The 20,549-nt window shown below is 38.0% G+C and overlaps 1 protein-coding gene across 2 annotated transcripts in view; it reads right to left on the bottom strand.

Annotated features, from left to right (window-relative positions):
- The window catches only part of CRB1 (crumbs cell polarity complex component 1), a 136,454-nt gene that overhangs the window by 43,593 nt on the left and 72,312 nt on the right, over positions 1–20,549 (bottom strand). For both annotated transcript variants that reach the window (XM_047705093.1, XM_047705095.1), the window contains 2 exons: positions 7,544–8,500; positions 1,210–1,757 (listed from right to left, as the gene is read on the bottom strand). In XM_047705093.1, coding sequence (XP_047561049.1) covers positions 1,210–1,757; positions 7,544–8,500 — 1,505 coding nt within the window. The remainder of the gene's footprint in view (positions 1–1,209; positions 1,758–7,543; positions 8,501–20,549) is intronic.

Here is a 20,549-nt window from a genome sequence, read left to right as displayed (position 1 = left end):
ATGGATCCAAAGACAGGTGCCAGCCTCTCACTCAGAAACATACTATTATTATCTGAGTTCTTAAAAGGTTTCTCACAAAATATCCAAAATGAAAGTATTTAAAAGGGAATTTCTGAGAGCTGAGATGGTATTGATCTCAGTCCCACTGTTAAGATGTGATTTAGTTGAGTTACATAACCTTTCTAAACTTCAGTTTCCTTATCTGTCATTGACATAAATGGGTAATAACAATGCCGGTTGTACACAGCAGTCCTTCAGCAGAATTAAATGGATTTATCTATGTAAAGCAGTGCCTGGCACATTGGCAGTACTCCTCTAGTCATATGAACAGGATTCATTTTTGTACATTTAGAAGCAACCCCAGTGCATGGCGGTAGTAAGAGCTCAATAAATGTTCAAAAGATATAAATGTGTTTCCTTTGAAAGGTCATGCAGAGCTGACAGATTCACATATTTAAATAGCTTTTGGAAGAGCATACAAAATACATAAAGTAAAACATAGGCTCAGAGAAAATATATTTTGGAGAATTTCAAGTCCAACTACCAGAAGAAAGTTACCATTCAGGGTTTCTTGTTGTTGTTGACTTTATAGTCCAAAAGAGTGATAGCTGGGCATTTAAAATACATGATATGATGATCTCTTCTAAAATGAGTTAATTCAGTTAGATCTCTGGGATGCCATTAAGAGTTTGGGAATTAAAATACTATTATTCTTGAGCAATTTGTTGTTGGGGCAGTAGAAGCCTGTGGCTGGAGCTATCTTGGATGGTTACATAGACCATGATGCCACCAAGGTCAAAGCCATTTTTTAAATTTTTTTTTAAAGATTTTATTTCTTTATTTGTCAGAGACAGAGGGAGAGAGAGTGAGCGAGCACAGGCAGACAGAGAGGCAGGCAGAGGCAGAGGGAGAAGCAGGCTCCCTGCCGAGCAAGGAGCCCGATGTGGGACTTGATCCCAGGACACTGGGATCATGACTTGAGCCGAAGGCAGCCGCTTAACCAACTGAGCCACCCAGGCGTCCCCAAAGCCATTTTTTTAATGGCTCCATATAAATCCCCCAGTCTTGCTGGAAAAATATTGGTGAAGTGTTATTCTGGCTGGTGGGTTAGTAACATTATCTTCACATACAAAGAATGGTTATAATAAATTATTTAATGAAACAACAGGTGAACATACAATATAGACAAAGTTAGTGTGAAAATCCTACCTTGCACATGTTGTCTCCAGGACATCCTTGGGTCACATTGACAAGAACTGGATTGTGGGATGCATTGTTTGTTGAACTGGGGAAGAATTCCAGATTCTGATTGTTTAATCTTATATCTTGGATACAGCCTTTAAAGAAGCCACCATTAGCTTCGGTCTCTGGTCCATCAGGCAAGCCACCAATGTAGATGACATCTCCTTTTTGGATTTTCCATGTAGGGGCAAAAATAAATCCTAGGTTTTGTGAAGACTGATATAGTTCAATTTTATTTGGCTTGATTTTCAAAGATATCAAGTGGACATTTCCATCACTAAGAACAAACTTTACTACTAACTTGGAAGAATCTGGATGCAGCATTGCTAGTCTGCCATGCTCTAGCCAAACACGGATGTGTTGATAAGTCCTGTTTTCCAAAGCTAGGAGTAAGCCTGATGGTCGATGTGTTCGAACAAACATAGAGATGGTGAAGTTCTCTCCATAACTCCTGTCAAGATTAAAAGCAGCATATCCAGTGGAGTCATCCTGGCCAAATCTGCCTGCCACATACTCTTCAGTGACAAAATAGAGGAGGAGAAACAAAGAAGAAACATTTTAAGACTCAAGTAAGAAGGGCCAGAAGATGAAAACACACACACACACACACACACAAAAAATACCCCTATACATATTTTTTAAAGACTAGAACAGGCTTTTTCAATAAAATGACAATTTGGCCTCATTTCTCAAAACTTCTGAGTTTACTGAAATTTACTTGGTTTACTGAGTTTTCTGAAAATAACTACATTTTGGTTTATAGTTTATAGTTGAGGCCCACTGCTCACAAAACATAAAAAGGAAAGATCTCTGTGCTGATAAAGTTAAGATTTACCTCTTCTTTACTGCCCTAAAATGCTGGGGTTTAATGATGGAATATCAGATATTCTGTCCTCCAACTTACTGGAAGACATCTGAGGAATAAGATCTTTTTCTGTAACCTCTCAAAGCCCTGTTCAGGCATCCACCATCTTTGCTATTTGAGGACACGGGGAAACAAATGTCATTAAATCTAATCATTCTTACTAAAGGACAGGGATCAAGAATTAGATTCGCAAATCCCCTTTGGGCATGATACTCCAAATAAAATAAAAGGCAAGGGAGTTGAACACAGAAAGAGAAATCTTCCTTCTGTGGTCCTGGTTGGGAGAGGCATGGGAGACAGACAAGTAGTAGGAGGGGGGCAAAGCTGGGCACTGAACTCACCCAGCATTTCTTTTTTTTTTTTTTTTAAAGATTTTATTTATTTGACAGAGAGAGATCACAAGTGGGCAGAGAGGCAAGCAGAGAGAGAGAGAGAGAGGAGGAAGCAGGCTCCCCGCAGAGCAGAGAGCCCAATGTGGGACTCGATCCCAGGACCCCGAGATCGTGACCTGAGCTGAAGGCAGAGGCTTAACCACTGAGCCACCCAGGTGCCCCCACCCAGCATTTCTTTAATGAAGTTAGTCATGCACCAATATGGTGAAACTATCCATGTACATCAACTCGAGAAAACTCTTGAGATGTATACAAATGAACCCTTACTCTCCAAAATATTGATGATATTGTAGGAACTAAAGTTCCTGTCTTTTTTTTTTTTTTTTTTTGAGGTGGGGGGTGTTGGGCAGAGGGAGAGGGAGAGGAGAGAATCTTACTAACATAGGCTCCACACCCAGTGCGGAGCCTGATGTGGGGTTCGCTCTCATAATCGCAAGATCATGGACTAAAATCAAGAGTTGGATGCTTAACTGACTGAGCCACCCAGGTGCCCCTAAATTTCCCGTCATCTTAAGGCTTATATACTAGTTGGTGGACACAGACCAGACACAGTTAAAGAAACAAACTATATAGTATGTCAGGAGGTGGTAAGTCTTTAGGTATACAGTAAATCAGGTAGGGAAAGGGAATGAGGGCTGGGGATAGAACTAGAGTTGCAATTTTTTAACACAGTAGTGAGAGAAGTACTCTCTGATATCTCTTTGATAACATTTGAACAAGAACTAAAAGAACGTAGAGATACTGTTGCAGAAACTCAAGGGAGAAGGAATGATGGCTTGGATCAATGGTAATGGAGAATGTAATGAGAAATAGTCAGATTTTGGAAATATTTTGAAGGTAGAACCTACATGATTTTCTAGGGCAAGTTCAGCAGTTCAATGCCAAGGTGGTTTTTTTGTTTGTTTGTTTGTTTGTTTGGGGTTTTTTTTTGTTGTTGTTGTTTGTTTTGTTTCCTAAACAGCTAGAAGCATTGAATTTCCATTTTGCAAATACTGAAAAGAAAACAAGAGGCACAGATCTGGGGGGAAAGTGAGAGTCCATATTAAATTTGAGGTGCCCCTTTAGGTATCTAGGTATAAATATCTAGTAAACAGCTAGCTATAGAGGTACAGAGGAGACATTCTGGGGATGTCTCCTTCTAGCTAGAATAATTTTGGATTTGTCAGGGTAATTATTGCTATTTAAAGCCACAAGGCTGGATGAGATTGCCAAGAGAGTGAGTACATACAGAGGAAAGAACGGGTCCAAGAACTGAGTCCTTAAGCACCAGACAGTTGGATTTGGAGGTAAAGGAGATGACAAAAGACCAGCCAGTAAGGTGAGAGGAGAACCAAGGGAGAGCGATGTCCCACACGCCCAGGGAGGAAAGAGTTGTCCGGAAGAGGGAGTGGTTAACTGTGTTTACTGTTGCAGCAACAGGTATCATGTTAAGAGAGGGGCAGTAAATGAAAATTGACCATTGCACTCTGCATCTAGAAATCACTGATGAATGTGAGGAGAGAGGTCTTGAAGAGATGGCTACCTTCAAGTTTTTACATCCCATTGCTAACCAGAAACAAGACAGATTTTACCGTATTTCCTTGTGTTTCAATATTGCTATGGTCCAGCTGAAGTTTGGGCAAAAGGTAAGACATATTTTAGTGTAGCTGAACTACAGTTAAAACTTGCTTAGGCAACCATCTGTGTTCGAAGACCTCCTGCATAAAAGGCTACATATGCATAACTCTGACTTGATTTTCTATAGAAATACTGCATTTTGAATCTTCATTTGGAGACCACCTGCTCCGGGCAACTACAGGTAGCTATCAAAGTGTACTATTAAATAAAATAACCCATTTGAAGAGGTTAACGTCTCTGAATACACTGCAGCACTTTCATATGAGATAAAATGTTTAAGAGGAAAATGTGGCTCTTGAAACTGCTGAGGTTTGAGAATATGCACAAAATCATTCAACCTCATGGGTGATGGGGACCCTGCTGGTCATCCTAGAATGCCTGCAGATCACTTTGTGGTTCCAATTAAAAGAACACAGAGCTGTTTTAGGGGGGGTCTTTTGTTTATTTTTTTTCTTAGACGCTTGTGTCTCCAGCAATCCCATTCTTCTTCTGAAATCACAAGCAAGTAGTCAGAGAATGTGATTTACTACATGATTTTTGGAAACACCTGAAGCCAAATATGACTTGCCTGTGAACATGGGAGGAGTGATTCTCAACCGTGTTGCTGATATGGCATGAATAGGGATGGCAAATGCAGATGAAAAACAGCTTCAAGTTCTGACTGGTAGAATACAACAAGGTCAAATTTACTGGAGTAAATAAAAGCCTCTTGCTTCCAAATATACCTCATTGAGGGTGGAAGAAACAGGATTTTGTGGCACCGTAAGTAAGAATGATTCAAAGTGAGCCAAGCGTAGAATGTGATTGCCAAAAGGTCAATGTAATATTAGGCTGAAAACAGAAGAACGTTATCTAGAAAGAGAGGTTGTAGTCCCGTGTCACTCTGCATCATCGGGCATATCTAAGAACCAGATAAGCAAATTTATTCCAAAGCAAGCAACAAGAGAGCAGCTGATGAAGTAAGTGAAAGCTCTGTCATATGGAAAACGTTAGAAGAAACTGTATATGTTTAGCATGATAGAAGTGATGGCTTGGATGGTACGAGATACTTCAAATATTGAAGTGCTCCCAAGAAGAAGAAATGGAAAACATATTAGTATGATTTCAAGTGTCACAATACTGCCAATGAAGGAAAGCTATAAGCAATCGTATTTTATTTCGGTATAAGAAACAGCCTTGGGGCAGTTTCTGGAAAGATAGAATAAATGAGTTCTTCAATTCTAAAAGTATGTAAGCAGGATTTTGGTCACTACCCTCGGCAGGCACAATCAATGTATGACTAGATGTATGACTGAAGATAAATCATATGTAAATTGCTTCTACAAATGAAAAGTATTCTCTAGAAGGCAAGAGGTTTTCATTCTGAATGGCATCTTGGCAGCTCCCCAGTCTTATACACAGCCAACACAAGAAGATATGTTGAGACAGCTCTGGGAGCTAAGCTTTGAGAAACACTTTCCAAAACTCCCCTTATTGAGACATTGGATTATTTCTAAAAGATCGATGCAAAAATATTGGCTATTTCCATGTTATTCATGTTTAGTCAGTCAACTAAATCCTCCATTGATCCTGCTTGTTCATTTCAATGGGTTGGGAAATACTGAGCCAAGATCATTAACTGAATGAAGTTTGCCTTAGTAACAGTTAGTACATCTTCTCTCTATTGGGAGTACATGTGCAATGATAGAAAGGCTCCGTGTTCTCACTACAGCCCGTAAGCATCTTTGTAATGAGACTAAACTCCCCAGCAAACATAATATATAACACCAATACAGAATATTTTAGTTTTACGACTGAGGCCATATGAAAAATACAACCTTTCTTAAACTTATACTGAGAATTTTTGGAAAGAGAAGATTTTACAGAACTCCCTCCCTATATAGGTCACTTTTGAAGCCAAGTATTTCCACGAGGGCTAAACAGTTTCAAATAGTGTGTGTGGGGGGGCAGGTAGGGGGATAAAGCAACTGGGGGAGGTAGGGCACGTAACAAATTCAGGAACGTTGTTTAAAAACATCATAATTTTCCAAGTTGGAAAAAATAAACTAAAGAAAACCAGAACCCACTGGACTGGTGTCCCTTGAAACTATTTACAGGACAGTTAACATTACCATGGTCAGTATTAACCTTACGGGTCGCTGCATTTGGAAGCCAGTCAAAACAAGTCAGCATCTGTTTGTTATTTTGTATATGTAGTAAAAATATTGCCTTTGGGTCAATTAAATTTTTCTTCAAAAAGTGAACATAGCCTCAGCATAATTTCCCCTTTTCTCCTTTAAAAAAATCACGAAACAACTTGCCATTCTATTTAAAATATTACATAGAGCTAGTAGATGCCATACCTCATTGTCAAACAGGTCCATGATTTGTAATGAATATTGTGGTTAGCAGGGAGACCCATGAATAGTTTCTAATAACTCTTAGCCATTCATACATGGAATAGGGTATAGGCTAAGACTGGTTTTAATTTTAGTTCATATAAAGCAGAGAAGACTATTTACCAGATGTTGTCCTACTTCAAGTTGCTCTAAAATCATAGGGTAAATTACAGCTGAACTTCAAAGCAGTCTGTTGCAATTACCTCTTAGACATTTTCAAGGCATGATGATAATAATAAAAAGAAACGTATGTATTGATCACTATCAACAGCAGTCTTTGGAACAATGTTGGAAGTTAAAGATTTTAAAATACATTTCAAGCTGTGATTTGCTAGAAAAATCAGATCAATTAGTTTATGGTATCTATAAAATTTCACTGTTGTTACTATCCACATTTTCTTCCTTTCTTCCACCCTTCCTCCCTCCCTCCCTTCCTTCCTTCCTTTCCTTGACACCTAGGTAGAATATCTGTTTTCTCCAAAGCAGCCCTGGAAAATATACCTCTGAATAGAATCAGTGGTTTATAAAAGTGTTAAACATGAGCATGGTTTTGGAGCAAGTGGGAATTGCATAGAACGGACAGCAAGGAAGTAAATATTTCCTAAGCATCTACTATGCACAAGACATTGTGCCAACACTTGGCATTGACTAATGTCAATTAGTTTCATGTCTAATGGTCCTTTTTTCCAAAATATTATCTCTCTTTCAAGTATGATTTATAGTACATTTCTGACACACCACAAGTTATAATAACACTTTGTAAACATATCAAGATGAAAACTCATTTAGTTGGAGCTATCGGCTTAATTTATTTTTTACTTTTTATTTTTTTTTTACTTCTCTGCTTGAATGACACCTTGGTGTCTAATGAATCCACTCAAAATTAATTAATGCACATTACTAGCCTTCTCTTTTTTCTCGTTAGTTGGCAACCAGAAGCAGAAGTGCTGAGGGGTCATTACGTTTCATAACAGGAATGGCCCAATGGCTGTTTTTGTTACCGCACTGTTCTGAGGCACTGTCCTCCTGGGTCCCCAGCCCTTTCTCACCTCTCAGGCAGTTTTGGCCTTTGTAGGGTCTGTAGCAATCACACTGGTAATTCAGCCACAAGTTGATGCAGCGTCCTCTGTTTTGACAAGGTTGTCTTTCACACCAATCCCTTCTCACGCAGCCTGCCTTGACATTTAAAGACGAGCCAGATGAAATGGCCTCTGGAGTAATGTGATTCAAATCAATTTTAATGTCTTGGAGACAGCCTACAAATGAAGGTGTGGATGGTATATTATAGAGGTTAAGCAAAGCAATGACACTGCTGGCCGTTTCTCCAGGTAAACCACCCAAAAAGGAGTTTTGAAAAGCACATATTGATTGATCACTTTCAAACGGAGAAGGAGCTTTCATGATGCATTTCTCCTTACAAGAGTTGTCAAGTAAAGTAAGGGTCACAGCCTCTGCAAACATCACCTCCACTGAGTGCCATTCTCCGTCACTGGTGTTGTGGGAAATGTAGAGGAGCACCTTTGACTGATTATTGACTTGGATTGATAAGTGAATGTAGCCACTTAGCAGCTCCAACATTATAAACACGTCCCTGTTGCCTCGGAAAAGTAGGAGGGCCATTGGCTGAACAGTCTGGAACCTGAGGGCTATGTGACACGCTAAGCCCTCGCCTGTATCTGGGCCACTTGTGATCCACAGGAAGCCATCGCCCTCAAAAGAAAGTGTGGTGACAAGTTCACACAATGACCCAGTGTAGCCAGAGGGACACAGGCAGCTGAATCCATGCTGGCCATCTTGGAAGTGAGGGATGCATATTCCATTATTCAGACACTGGTGATGGGTACATCCCAGGAGAATATCAGAACAGTTCCTTCCTCCATAAAATGTTCCCGAGTGGTTATCAAATGGGCAATGGCAAGTATAACGACCACGTAAGTTCTCACAGGTACCACCATTTTGGCAAGGGTTTGAAGAGCATTCATCCAAGTCTTCTTCGCAGTGGATCCCTGTTAAATAACAAAGAATCGGTTGAGATTGCATATGTTGAGATCAAAAATACAAGTTTCACATGATTTCCATGTATGATCTGCGGAAGTGGAGAGCTAGCTCAGTTTTAGGACTATAATGGAATAAAATATGAATAGTTTTCAAGGAAGTTAAAATTGATTATATCATTCTGTGTGTGTTGTACAGACAAGTGCAATCATGGAAGACCCTCAATTCTTCCTCTAGAAATAGGCTATTTACCAAATATAGGGGTTGACTCAAACTACTATTGTCAGACATGTACGTGGCACTCAGTATCATAAAAATGATAACAGAGAAAAAGCGATGCTTGATAACAAATTATTTATGTGGGGATTCCATTCTCTGATACTGTTTATCCTGTCCCAGACTGCTGATTTTACTCTTTTCTACTTGAAATTGGTGATTTTACCTCTTACCTTGTTTTTATCTCCCCATAATCCCTAAAACTAAAGTTTTCCAGATATACAGATGGTCTAGACAACACTCACCATGGACAGCTTCTAAGATGAAGAAAGGCCCTGTTTACTCCTTTCCATAATTCCATAAACCATGAAATATATCCCATAACATGCTCTTAGAGTTTTAACTTCACTTTCCTTTCCTCTTTTTCCTGATTCCAAGTCTCTAATTAGAGAATTATTAGAATTCATGTAATGAAAGTAAGAAGAAGAACTAGAACACCTTTCAAGAGTGATGGTTATTGCTTTTCCAGTGAAGATCAAACAAAGAGGTTAACAATGATTGACATGTATAGAGCACTGTTTGGTTTTCCCAACACCTTCATCTACATAATGTGTCTGTGGCTACCACATTCTTCTGAGGTTTTCAGTGTGGGTTTTCTCAGCTTTCTTTTACAGAAGATACTGAGGCTTAGAAAGACTGAAGTCTAAACTCCAAAGCACTCCCACAATCTGGTTTCTACGTTTTTAAAATCCAATCTGTCATCATCTGTTCTTTAATTGTTAACTTAGTGCATTCTCACTTATTGTTATTACTAATACGTGTTCTTACTTTCCCATTTAATTCCCTACCTACACATATGTATTTAAAGTACATAAAATATATAAAAAAATAAAACGTTAAGTAGAAAGTTTAAATTACAAAAATTTAATCAAAGGCTCTTATACTGATAGAGTTGGATCTGAATTTTAGCAAGGCCCTGAGCAGGTTACATTCATTTTTTTGTGTCCTGTTTTCTTATCTACAAAATGGGGTTAATAATCGTCCTTACATCACAGGGCTTTTAAAAGTTAGAATTAATCCCACATCTACATGATGATCATCTAACATGATCATAAGATGATCGCAACATTGCTTGATATAATAAATTATCAATCAGTGTTGGCTGTTATTAAGAAGTAATAACCAAAGGAAATACCCTCTAATGACCAAATTCAAACAGTAGTATAGTCATTGAGAGAGACTGTTTGGAAGGTGTAGGCATATGGAGTGACCCACAAATTGCATAACTTTACATAATAAGCACATTAGGCTAGAATCTCATTATATTATACTCTTCATGAGGGAAGAGAAAGTGTCTGTTTTATTCACCAAAATATGTCTAAACCATAGCATAGTGTCTTGCCCACATTTGACACTTGGTAATTTTTGCATTGATTAATGAAGACCTTTGTAAGGTGATTAAAATATTTATAATGCATTTAATCTGATCCAATCTAAAACCTGAAGTGCTCTTCTTATGCAAATTTTCAGATAAACGTATCCATTGTTAATCTTTGCCCTCTGCCATTATGTATGCCATCTAGACTTTTCATAAGATCGTGTTATATTTTTACACTACTTGGATTGCTTTCACACAAGCTCATTGATCAAAAGTATTTCAAGCTCTGTGAGAAGAGTGAACATTTATTCTCTTAGAACCTCCCACAGCACCTCTAGAGGGCTGAGCATATATGCATTATGAAAAGCTTGATGAGCAGGAAAAGTAAAACCAAATTGAACTGATTTATTTGTTTTGCTTTTTAAAAAAGATTTTATTTATTTATTTGACAGACAGAGACCACAAGTAGGCAGAGAGGCAGGCAGAGAGAGAGAGAGGAGGAAGCAGGCTCCCCGCTGAGCAGGGAGCTTGATGCGGGGCTCGATCCCAGGACCCCAAGATCATGACCTGAGCCGAAGGCAGAGGCTTAACCCACTGAGCCACCCAGGTGCCCTGAACTGATTTATTTATTATGTAATCATCCTTATAAGTAAAGAAAACTGACACAGGAATTATAGGCTATATTCTAAAGGAGTGTTTTAGTACAAATTTAATTTAACCGAATTTATGAAAAATACAAACGTTTGTATTGGAAGATTTTTTTTTTTAAAGACTTATGTATTTATTTGAGAGAGAGAGAAAGAAAGTGAGAGCATGCAAGTTAGTGGGGGAGGGGCAGAGGGAGAGAGAGAATCCTGGAGCAGACTTCCCACTAGGCATGGAGCCCCGATATGGTGGGGCTCTATCCCAGGACCCTGAGATCTGACCTGAACCGAAATCAAGAGTCAACTGCTTAACCAACTGAGCCACCCAGGTGCCCGTGTCTTGGAAGATATTTTACTTAAATTTGATTTTCATAGGATTTTGAGGCAAAAACACTGATCAGTAATCATTAATTAGGAGGAATGAAAAAAAAAAACTCATGGGTCATAAAACTAAGTACTTTATTTTTCCTCCCACTGTGACTTTACATACATTTAATTCAGGGAAAACTTTTCCTTCCCTGCTCTGTTCCTCCATCTGAATCTCCAGAGACCCCCGTGAGTCAGACATTGCTTCTCCTTTGACCAGTTGCTATCCCTGTGTCTCCCCAGCCCCTTCACTCTTGGCTTACTGAGGTTCTCGTCTTCACCAACTCTCTCTGTTGGGGCTCCCTCGCCCTCTGACGGAAGCTTGTTGGGCAGGATCTCCTTCACACTGACTACTGATTGATATTCCTACCATGAGTTCCCCATGCGGGCCTGGGGGCTCATGTGACTTTGACCTGTGGTTGGAGGGGGGCACACTGACTTCCCTGCACAACTCAGCAGCCTTTCTCACTCTCTCTCTTTCCTGTTGCCTTAGGTTAGATTGTAGATTCCTCCATTAGCTAGAGAATCTGGTCTAAGTTACCTATGCCACCCAGCCCCTCCTCAAATTTAGGTAAGACTGGATTCTTCTTAAAGCAACTTGTTCTGCTTGGGGTCAGGATCTAGCTACCAAAACCTAAAACTGGGTGGTGGGGTACAACTCAAAGCACAGCAACAAAATTCTCCCAAAAACTCTTGTTACAGATTCATTGCTTCAAAATGCCTTTTAAGAACTGTCATATAGGGGCGCCTGGGTGGCTCAGTGGGTTAAGCCGCTGCCTTCGGCTCAGGCCATGGTCTCAGGGTCCTGGGATCGAGTCCCGCATCGGGCTCTCTGCTCAGCGGGGAGCCTGCTTCCCTTCCTCTCTCTCTGCCTGCCTCTCTGACTACTTGTGATCTCTGTCTGTCAGATAAATGAATAAAATCTTTAAAAAAAAAAAAAGAACTGTCATATATACTTAAAATGCATAAACATTTCGAAGCCTAAAGCCTAGGATTTGACATTCTGCATCACAGTTTTGTTGTTGTTGTTTTCTGCTTTGGTACCTCACAGTGACCCTATCCTGACCTCTTAGTTGAAACTTCAGTGTATTGGTTTTTCAAATTTACAAAATATCTTCTCTGTGCCCTACCCTCACAGAGGATGGCAAAGTAGAAGAGACAGACCTGGCCTCAATATGCCTACCCTGATAATATTATATTATAATTACGTTAGAATAACATACATACTTATGAAAATACAATGTAAAGAGCAGGTTCCCAATGAATGTGTGGTTAATATGTGAGGTTCAAACTCAGGGGACTTCAGAGAAGATTTGCAGATTTGTCTCCAGACAGAGATAACTCTTCAGCCTGGCCTGGGTGAGGAAGGCTGGAAGGAGATAGGATTTAGTACAGGTTTTCGAGTATGCATCTATTTGACAAAGAAGTATGCAGAAATAACTGACTAAACCAAAACAGATCAATGGAAAAGCATAAGACATTTAGAGGTGATGGTGAATTTATCAATCTTGTTGGTATAGAGGATTTATGTAGGAAAAATCAAGTCAGAAAGATTAAATACAGCCAGCTTGGAGAAGGCCTGGGGATATACAGTTTTTATCGTTTTGCTTTATTTATTCATCTGTTTGTTTATTTACTTTCTGAATGCAGGGGCAAAAAATGGGTAATTGTTGAATGGAGAACCAACATGGTTTCTCAAAAAGATCAGTGACACAGGGACTTGTCACAATAAAATGAGAAGAAACCAGACACAATTAGACACAGAGACAGCTACTAAAATTGTTCACACCTAACTAAGACTATTAGGGTCTGCTACAAGACATTTAAGTCCTGGGGCACCTGGGTGGCTCAGTGGGTTAAGCCTGGGCCTTCAGCTCAGGTCATGATCTCAGGGTCCTGGGATGGAGACCGGCATTGGGCTCTCTGCTCAGCAGGGAGCCTGCTTCTCCCCGCCTCTGCCTACTTGTGATCTCTCTCTCTCTCTGTCAAATAAATAAATAAAATCTAAAAATAAATAAATAAATAAAGACATTTAAGTTTAAATTTCCGGTATTATTCATTCATCCTTGGTCAGCAAGTAGGGGCAAATGATAATCCTTTCTTCTCTGTTGCTTATTATATTTTTTCTTATGATTCTTAAAGTTAATACATTTGATCTTTCATAAAATAACTACCAATAACTTGATTATGTTTTTCCTTTAAGTATAAGCAGAGAAGCTAAATTTTAGATTTTACCATCATAGACAAAATTTTAAAAAAAATTAAAAAAGAGAAGAGAAAGCTTGTATTAAGTCTAAAGCATATTAACAGACTTAGATATTAAAAGTAGAACAATGTACAGTTATTTGTAGTTTTGCCCTATTTAAAACCAGTTCTATTAACATCTCCAATGTAAAATAAGGTCAGACATATTTAATTGATGAACCCAGCAAACTAAAAGTGGGAAATAAGATTGTAACTTCTTTTATTGGCTATTCTACTGGCTGGCAGAGAATAAGATCTGCTGTCAATCAAGATAAAGGGATTAGGGATTACCTGTGTCATTCAGTCTTCTTAATGGGGCTTTAGTTGACTATGAATTGGTTATTTATGTCCATGTACTTAGAGTATGAAGTGGATTGCTTGAAGCTTACTGTTGTTTTTTTTCTGTGAACCAGTTTATTTAATTAACTAAAAACTGTCACTTTATTTTATTTTTCTAAAGTTCTTTTAGTTTGGTATCTGGTTCTATTATAAGACTATTTCAAAAATAATCATAATAGGGAAAATTTTTACTATCTGATATATCCCATATTTTCATCAGAATATATAATATTAATGGATCAAAAAGATATAGACTTTGTTTAGTACAAATTATCATTTACTATTAAAATGACTTTTAGTTCCATTCTCACTTTGCTGAAAGTCATAGTCAATAAAATATCTAATAAAAAATTATTTCTACAAAAACTTGCATACAAATGAGTCATCTTTCTCTATTTTAATTGACTGGATATTTTTATTTTAATAAATCGAAATCCAAGAAAAAATGGAATATAAAGACCAAGAGTTCAGTGCATAAATATTTCCTTTACTCATTGCTTTGAGTGAATTTATTTCACTCGAAAGTTCAAATCTTCCCTTGATAGTTATATTTATCATATCATTAACATAAATTGTTAAATAAACAGCTTAAAAACTCTAACAGTGGTATCAGTTAGCTTATATAAGTAATAAAAAAAAGAGTTACCTATAAGCATTGCCATTAAAATGTGAAAACCTTGTGTCTTGGATCCAAACATTTTTCTGTAGAAAGAGAGATCCATCCAAACACCTACTAGGTTGACAAAGCCAGTTCCTGATGATTTCATACCATTTCCAAAAGTGGGGGCTTGTTTTTCAACGTCGCCCTCTTTCTCTCAGGTAAAGTGTGTGGACTTAGTCTTGCCTCGTTCCCCTCCCAGACTGGGTCAGTGGGGCTTAGTGTAAGACCCATTTATGCTGCTTACCAAGCAGACTTGTTATATTTTTAGGTACTCTTTCTACTTAACACGTGGTACCTCCCCTTTTCAAGTCAGACTAGTGAATGTTACTATGATCCTACACTACACATGGACATTATTACCCTAGAAAAATGAGTTTTGGGGAGTCAAATAAGGTTGGTATTATCTGGTAACTTTTAATACAGAAAATTAGAGCTTGGTTTCATTTTTCTTCACAACAATGGGAATGCTAGTAGGCTTTTTGGTTTTAATTTTTTTCTGTTTTGCTTTTGAATGAGTAGTTAAGAAATTCTGGGCAATTTCAAATCTACTGAATATCTATGCAAGGAATGAAAACGAGAAATTAAGAAAACAGCAGGAGACTTTCCTGGTTCTAATCTTCAATTTAGACTTCATTAGACTTGATTGGACTTCTCTGAGATTGTGCTAAGAGTTAATTAAGTGGTGCTCCCAGACTTAAACTCCATTTTCTATGAAAGAATAACTATTTTCTATTACTCTTATATATAATTGTATTTTATTTTATTTATTTTATATATTATTTTGTTTATTTTATTTATTGATTTTGATTTTTTTATAATTTTTATAAAGCAGGATACTCTGAATAGGTAACGTGTTTGGGACATATTTAGAGAAAATGGGTGGTTGACTTTCTTTTCTTTTCTTTTCTTTCTTTCTTTCTTTCTTTTTTTTACATTTTCTGAGAGGGGGACCTGAAGACCTACAGAGGATTCGCCTGGACAGTATAGACTAGAAGGTCACTGAGTCCCACAGACTACCATAGTTCCTGAAATTCTAACCATTAGAGAGCAATTTCTTCAGGCTGAGACCTTATCTCTTGGAAGCCTTAGTAAAGATGAAAGTAAGACCTGAGAGGGACGGTAACTATATCATGAGGCCATTGTTAGGGCTTTATCATGGACTAGTATCTGACCTTCAAAATCTGCCATGGAACTGATGTCAGAGAAGTTGTGAAGGAAACCAGGAGATCAAGCAGAAAAGATGTAAAGCAAAAGACATTGCAATAGTGTATTTTTTCATTCACTTATTACTCATTCATCCTTCTAACAGATGCTGGAGCTAGAGATATGATGATGAGTGAAACTTGACATAGTCCTGCTTCATGGGGTATAGAGTTTAGTCAAGTATACAGTCGTAGGGAATGTTGGGCAGACAGGGACCCCGGAGACTGAAGGAAGAAGTTAATCCACTGGGGCTAGCTGGTGAAGGTGGGTGGGGAGGGCAGGCGACATATTCAGAGTTCTTATTAATGGATCATCTTGGAAAGAGTTTCTAGTAGTCCTCAGGGATCCAGAATGAAGTAGAATAAATATTGACTAAAGATCAAACGAAAATGTGTTTTAAATCCCAGCTTTAATACTTATGAGGCTATGAACTTGGTAAATAGCTAATTTCTTTAAGTTGAAGTTTCTTCATCTATGAAGTGGACACAGTAAAGTGCATTAAACAGTTATTTTTGTGTATACAAAATGAGAATTGTAAAAAAAAAATGAGAATTGTAAATGCTTGGAGCATAGTAGTCATTCAAAATCATTTCAACAGGTTTTTTTGTTTTGTTTTTTGCTTTGGGAGGGAGTGAATGTCAATACAAATTACTTGGATAAAAATATAAAAAGCATGCTTACCAAATTTGTAGGCAACATGAACTTGTTAAAGATCATGAATACTCAAAACAAAAATAATGATTACCTACCCAACAGTTTTTTCCCTAACACAACCTCCCCACTTTCCTTACGGGTAGAACATGCTTCCCACCAAAAAGGATGCAAGTGACAAATACAGTTTTTCACCTCCTCCTCTACAAGCTGGGTCATAGGCAAGTGATTCAATCCTGGTCAGTAGGACCTGAGAGGAGTTCTGCTAGGGGAAGTTATTCCTAATATAAAAAAGATATGCATCTGGGGGCGCCTGGGTGGCTCAGTGGGTTAAAGCCTCTGCCTTCGGCTCAGGTCATGATCTCATGGTTCTGGGATAGAGCCCCGCATTGGGTTCTCTGCTCAGCGGGGAGCCTTCTTCCTCCTCTCTGCCTACTTGTGATCTCTGTCTGCCAAATAAATAAATAAAATATTTTAAAAAAAAAAAGGATATGCACCTTTAGCTTGCACAGACGTGTTCCTGAAACTGCATTAGCCATGTTACAGCCCTAGAGGGACAAATCTAAAAAACATGCAAGATACTGAGAATGGGATCCTTGTTAAGTCAGATTTCGTTGTGACCCCAAAGCATCCTAACCAATGATTTTACAATTACCAGGATCAAGAATGGTCTTTATAGGCTTAAATGATTCACTCTAAAAGGAACTCTATCAAAGAAAAATATGTAAATTTGTACATTTTTTCCTTAAATTTTATTAAATTTTAAACAAACTTAGAGTGCATAAAAACTGGGTAGGGCATGAGGGCATGAATTAGAAAAAATGGCAGGATGTACACCCTGGAAATGTACAACTACAGTTGGAAACAGATGTATACCCAGCACCATGGACAGAGCTAAATAACGTGATGCCAAATGAAAAAAAAAAAAAAAAGGAAGAAAGAAAATGGGAACTTTAACACAATACATACGTATTAACAAAACAAGAATTTATATGAATACATGCAGACTGAAGTATATATAGCCAATATATTACTGAGATTTCCAAAAGGAGAGGAGAAAAATATGAATGAGGGATAAAGGAAATCAATAGAATAGAATAGAATAGAAATAAAACAAGTAAGCCAAGATTCCCACGTAAACTAAACAAGACAGTTTTCTGTAAACTGAGATGGCTTAACTCTTTTCACTTGAGATTAAACAACCACAAAATTCGATGGAGAAGACATAGTTTATCAGTTGAAGGTGGAGCAGTTTCAATTGATAATAAATTTAATAACAATCGATGATAATCAGCATTGACATTATGAAATGTAGCTTATGGTTTACTTTCATATATATTATCCCAATTTTCTTGGAAGTATGGGGCCATGGTGATATAGCTTCCAAAATTTTATATGGCTCTGAGGCAGTCACCGTGAATGACAGTTTCTAGGATCAAAGAAATGCTAATCCCTCTGTAAGTCTGGTTTTGATCTCAAAATATTCATATTAAGTTTTGAGTCCTTCAAGAGGACTCAAGAGGACAAGAGGCACGCTCCAATAAGGAAATCTAATAGAATAGTAAGTTTACTTGAAATCATGTCTTTAGAGAAATTTTTGAAGAAAACAAAGATATTTAACCTGGAGAAAAGCGAATACCAGGCCCTTCGGGGAGCTGAAAGCCCACCCCATGACGTTTTATGTTTTATTTTTTTCCTCTGGGGAAAACGGGCATAAATGGCAAGACACCATAGAATGGTACATTTATGCTCACTTTGCAGAATCTTCCAGTAGTTGATGCTGGTCAAGCATTGAATCAGCTGTCCTAGGAGACAGGGCGTTTCCCGACATTGAAGATGTGCAAAATCGGAAAGGATGTTTTAGATGAAATTTAGGAAAGGGTGGGATGTGGAGTTCAATTGCCTCTGAAGACTCTTCCAGTCCTGATAGTCAATCCTTATTTCTAAGTAAAGAGTATGCTACATGCGTCATTTCTAAGTAGATAATATAAGTAAGTGGAGAATATGCTGAATATAGTAAGCTCTACCATCTCTGTAACTTTGTCACAGTTTTAAAAATCTATAAAAAAGGGGAAAGCAATACTTTCCTCAGAGGACTGCTATAAGTTAAATGAGACGACGGCTCAAAGCACGTAGTCCCAGGTCACATCAGTGCTTCTGGAGCACCTCTTGTTCTGCCATAATTCCCTGCCTCCATTATTTATTTATTTATTTATTTATTTTTAATTTAATTTTATTTTTTTTAATATTTGGATTTTTTAAAAAAATATTTTATTTATTTATTTGGGAGAGAGAGAGATCACAAGTAGGCAGAGAGGCAGGCAGAGAGAGGGGGGAAGCAGGCTCCCCACTGAGCAGAGAGCCCCATGTGGGGCTAAATCTCAGGACCTGAGCTGAGGGCAAAGGCTTAACCCACTGAGCCACCCAGGTGACCCTTCCTACCTCTATTTTTAATTGCTGAAGAGTACAGTTAGGTTTCATGACATCCCTAAAGGTTCTCTGGGTTGATTATGGTTAAATTTCATTTTTCCAGCGGTCGCTCTAAGTGACCTCAAGAATCCAGAACATAATCAAGAATCAAGATAAAGTTAGGATTTATCTTAAAATCTTCTATGTTTAAAAACAGAGATTGCAGAGTTTATTCACTACTTCCTCAGACCCTCATTCATCATTTGTTATTTTAGATACAACAGAAATAAGCTTGATTATCAGTATCAGAGCTTGCAGTGAAACAGAATCAGCAAAAGAAAGGGATGGGGTGGGGAGGGCTACCAGGGGATTTTTCAGCAACAGGAAATGAGAGTTGAGAGTTGGACCATGAATGTAGGTGGATAGAACTAAGACTCACTGAGACCCAAATCTGTGCCAGGCACTGTGTTAAGGACTTCATTTAAACGCTTCAATAAATGATGAAGACTATGTTGCCACCCTCATTTCACAGAATATGAAACTGAGTCAAGTTGTAAGTGGTGCCCCAGGGCCTCTAACTCCTGAGATGAGCCTTTAGTTTTTTTCCTCTCCAATGTGCTGCCTCCAAGGAAAACAGTATAGTGAGCTACCATAAAATAATATTAAACAGCAGTTTGGAGACACTGAAAATAGGAGGAAATTGTTACCTATCTCAAGGCCTAGGACGATGACAGAAGTTAATAAAGGAAGTCACCAATTAAATAAAAATTGCATGCGATATTTTTTTTGTTCAGAAATGCAAGAAAACTGGCAACATAGCTCTGAAGTATTTTAAAGCAAAATGAGGAAAAGAAAAGAGTTTCCCAAGAAAATTATAAAAATGTATTATGCAAAAGCTCTTTTATGTGGGCCACGCCCAAGATGAATGGTATCAGAAAAATGTTGTATGGTTGGTGATTTAGTTTGTTTATTAAGATTATGTATATGTGCAACATACACAAAGCAAAGGATTAGTTTTTTCAGTATTCATTCCTATGTTCTATTTTGTTATTACACTATTTTAAAGTTATGATTCGAGACCCACACACATGCGTACGCGCGTGCGCACACACACACACACGCGCACTCTCTCTCTAGACCTGACATTTGTTCAAAACCATACAGTAGCTTAGATAAAAAAAATTCGGAGCCCAGAGGAAGATTTGATTCAGTCTATTGTGTGAAAAGTATTCTGAGATCTTCAAACGAAAGACAAAATAACTGCCACAAAGCTTTGCATTTCAGTTCTACGTTTTACTTGATTTTGCACTTCAAAAGTCACACTTTGAAGCTCAGTGGATATAGGTAAGTGATTTTTAGTTTTTTGGATTTTTTTTCTTTTTTCTTTCTCTTTCTTTCTTTTTCTCTTTTTTTTTTACGGACTAACAAGTAGAAAATACAGCATAGCACAGGCTCACTCTTGTTGTCTTTACTTTGAAAAGTAATTTCAGAGAAACTCAATCCAGTTCAACCAGAGCTATCCTAATTGGCTTTGATCAGTAAATCATCAGAAAGGGCTCTGCTCTTGCTTGGTCCCTTTTCCCTCTTCTTGTCAAAAGTAAATGATTAAACACTGCAGTTACGGGGAATTACAAAAACCTGCTTTGTATGGGGTTGGATGTGTTGCTAGTCCTGTAATATTTGCTTTCTCTCTGCCACGGTAAGAATTGGCTTTACATTCTTTAGGAGGGCTGACTGTCCTTTCTCACAAATTTATTAATATTTTTGCTCTGCACAGCCACAAAAATAATGTCAAAGGCCAAGTAAATTGCTGACCTGGTACAGCCTGACGTTCAAGGCTCCCGACAATCTGGGCTCTATTTATTCCCTTTCCAGTGCCCCCCCATTACTTTCCCCACTATTCACTACATAAAGAGTCTGTATTAAAACATTTTTGGGAGAGTAAAAAT

Source organism: Lutra lutra, chromosome 15 (assembly GCF_902655055.1).
Source record: "Lutra lutra chromosome 15, mLutLut1.2, whole genome shotgun sequence".
Taxonomy (NCBI): Eukaryota; Metazoa; Chordata; class Mammalia; order Carnivora; family Mustelidae; genus Lutra; species Lutra lutra.
The sequence above is the reverse complement of the archived record's forward strand: the minus strand, read 5'-3'. Positions and strand labels throughout refer to the sequence as shown.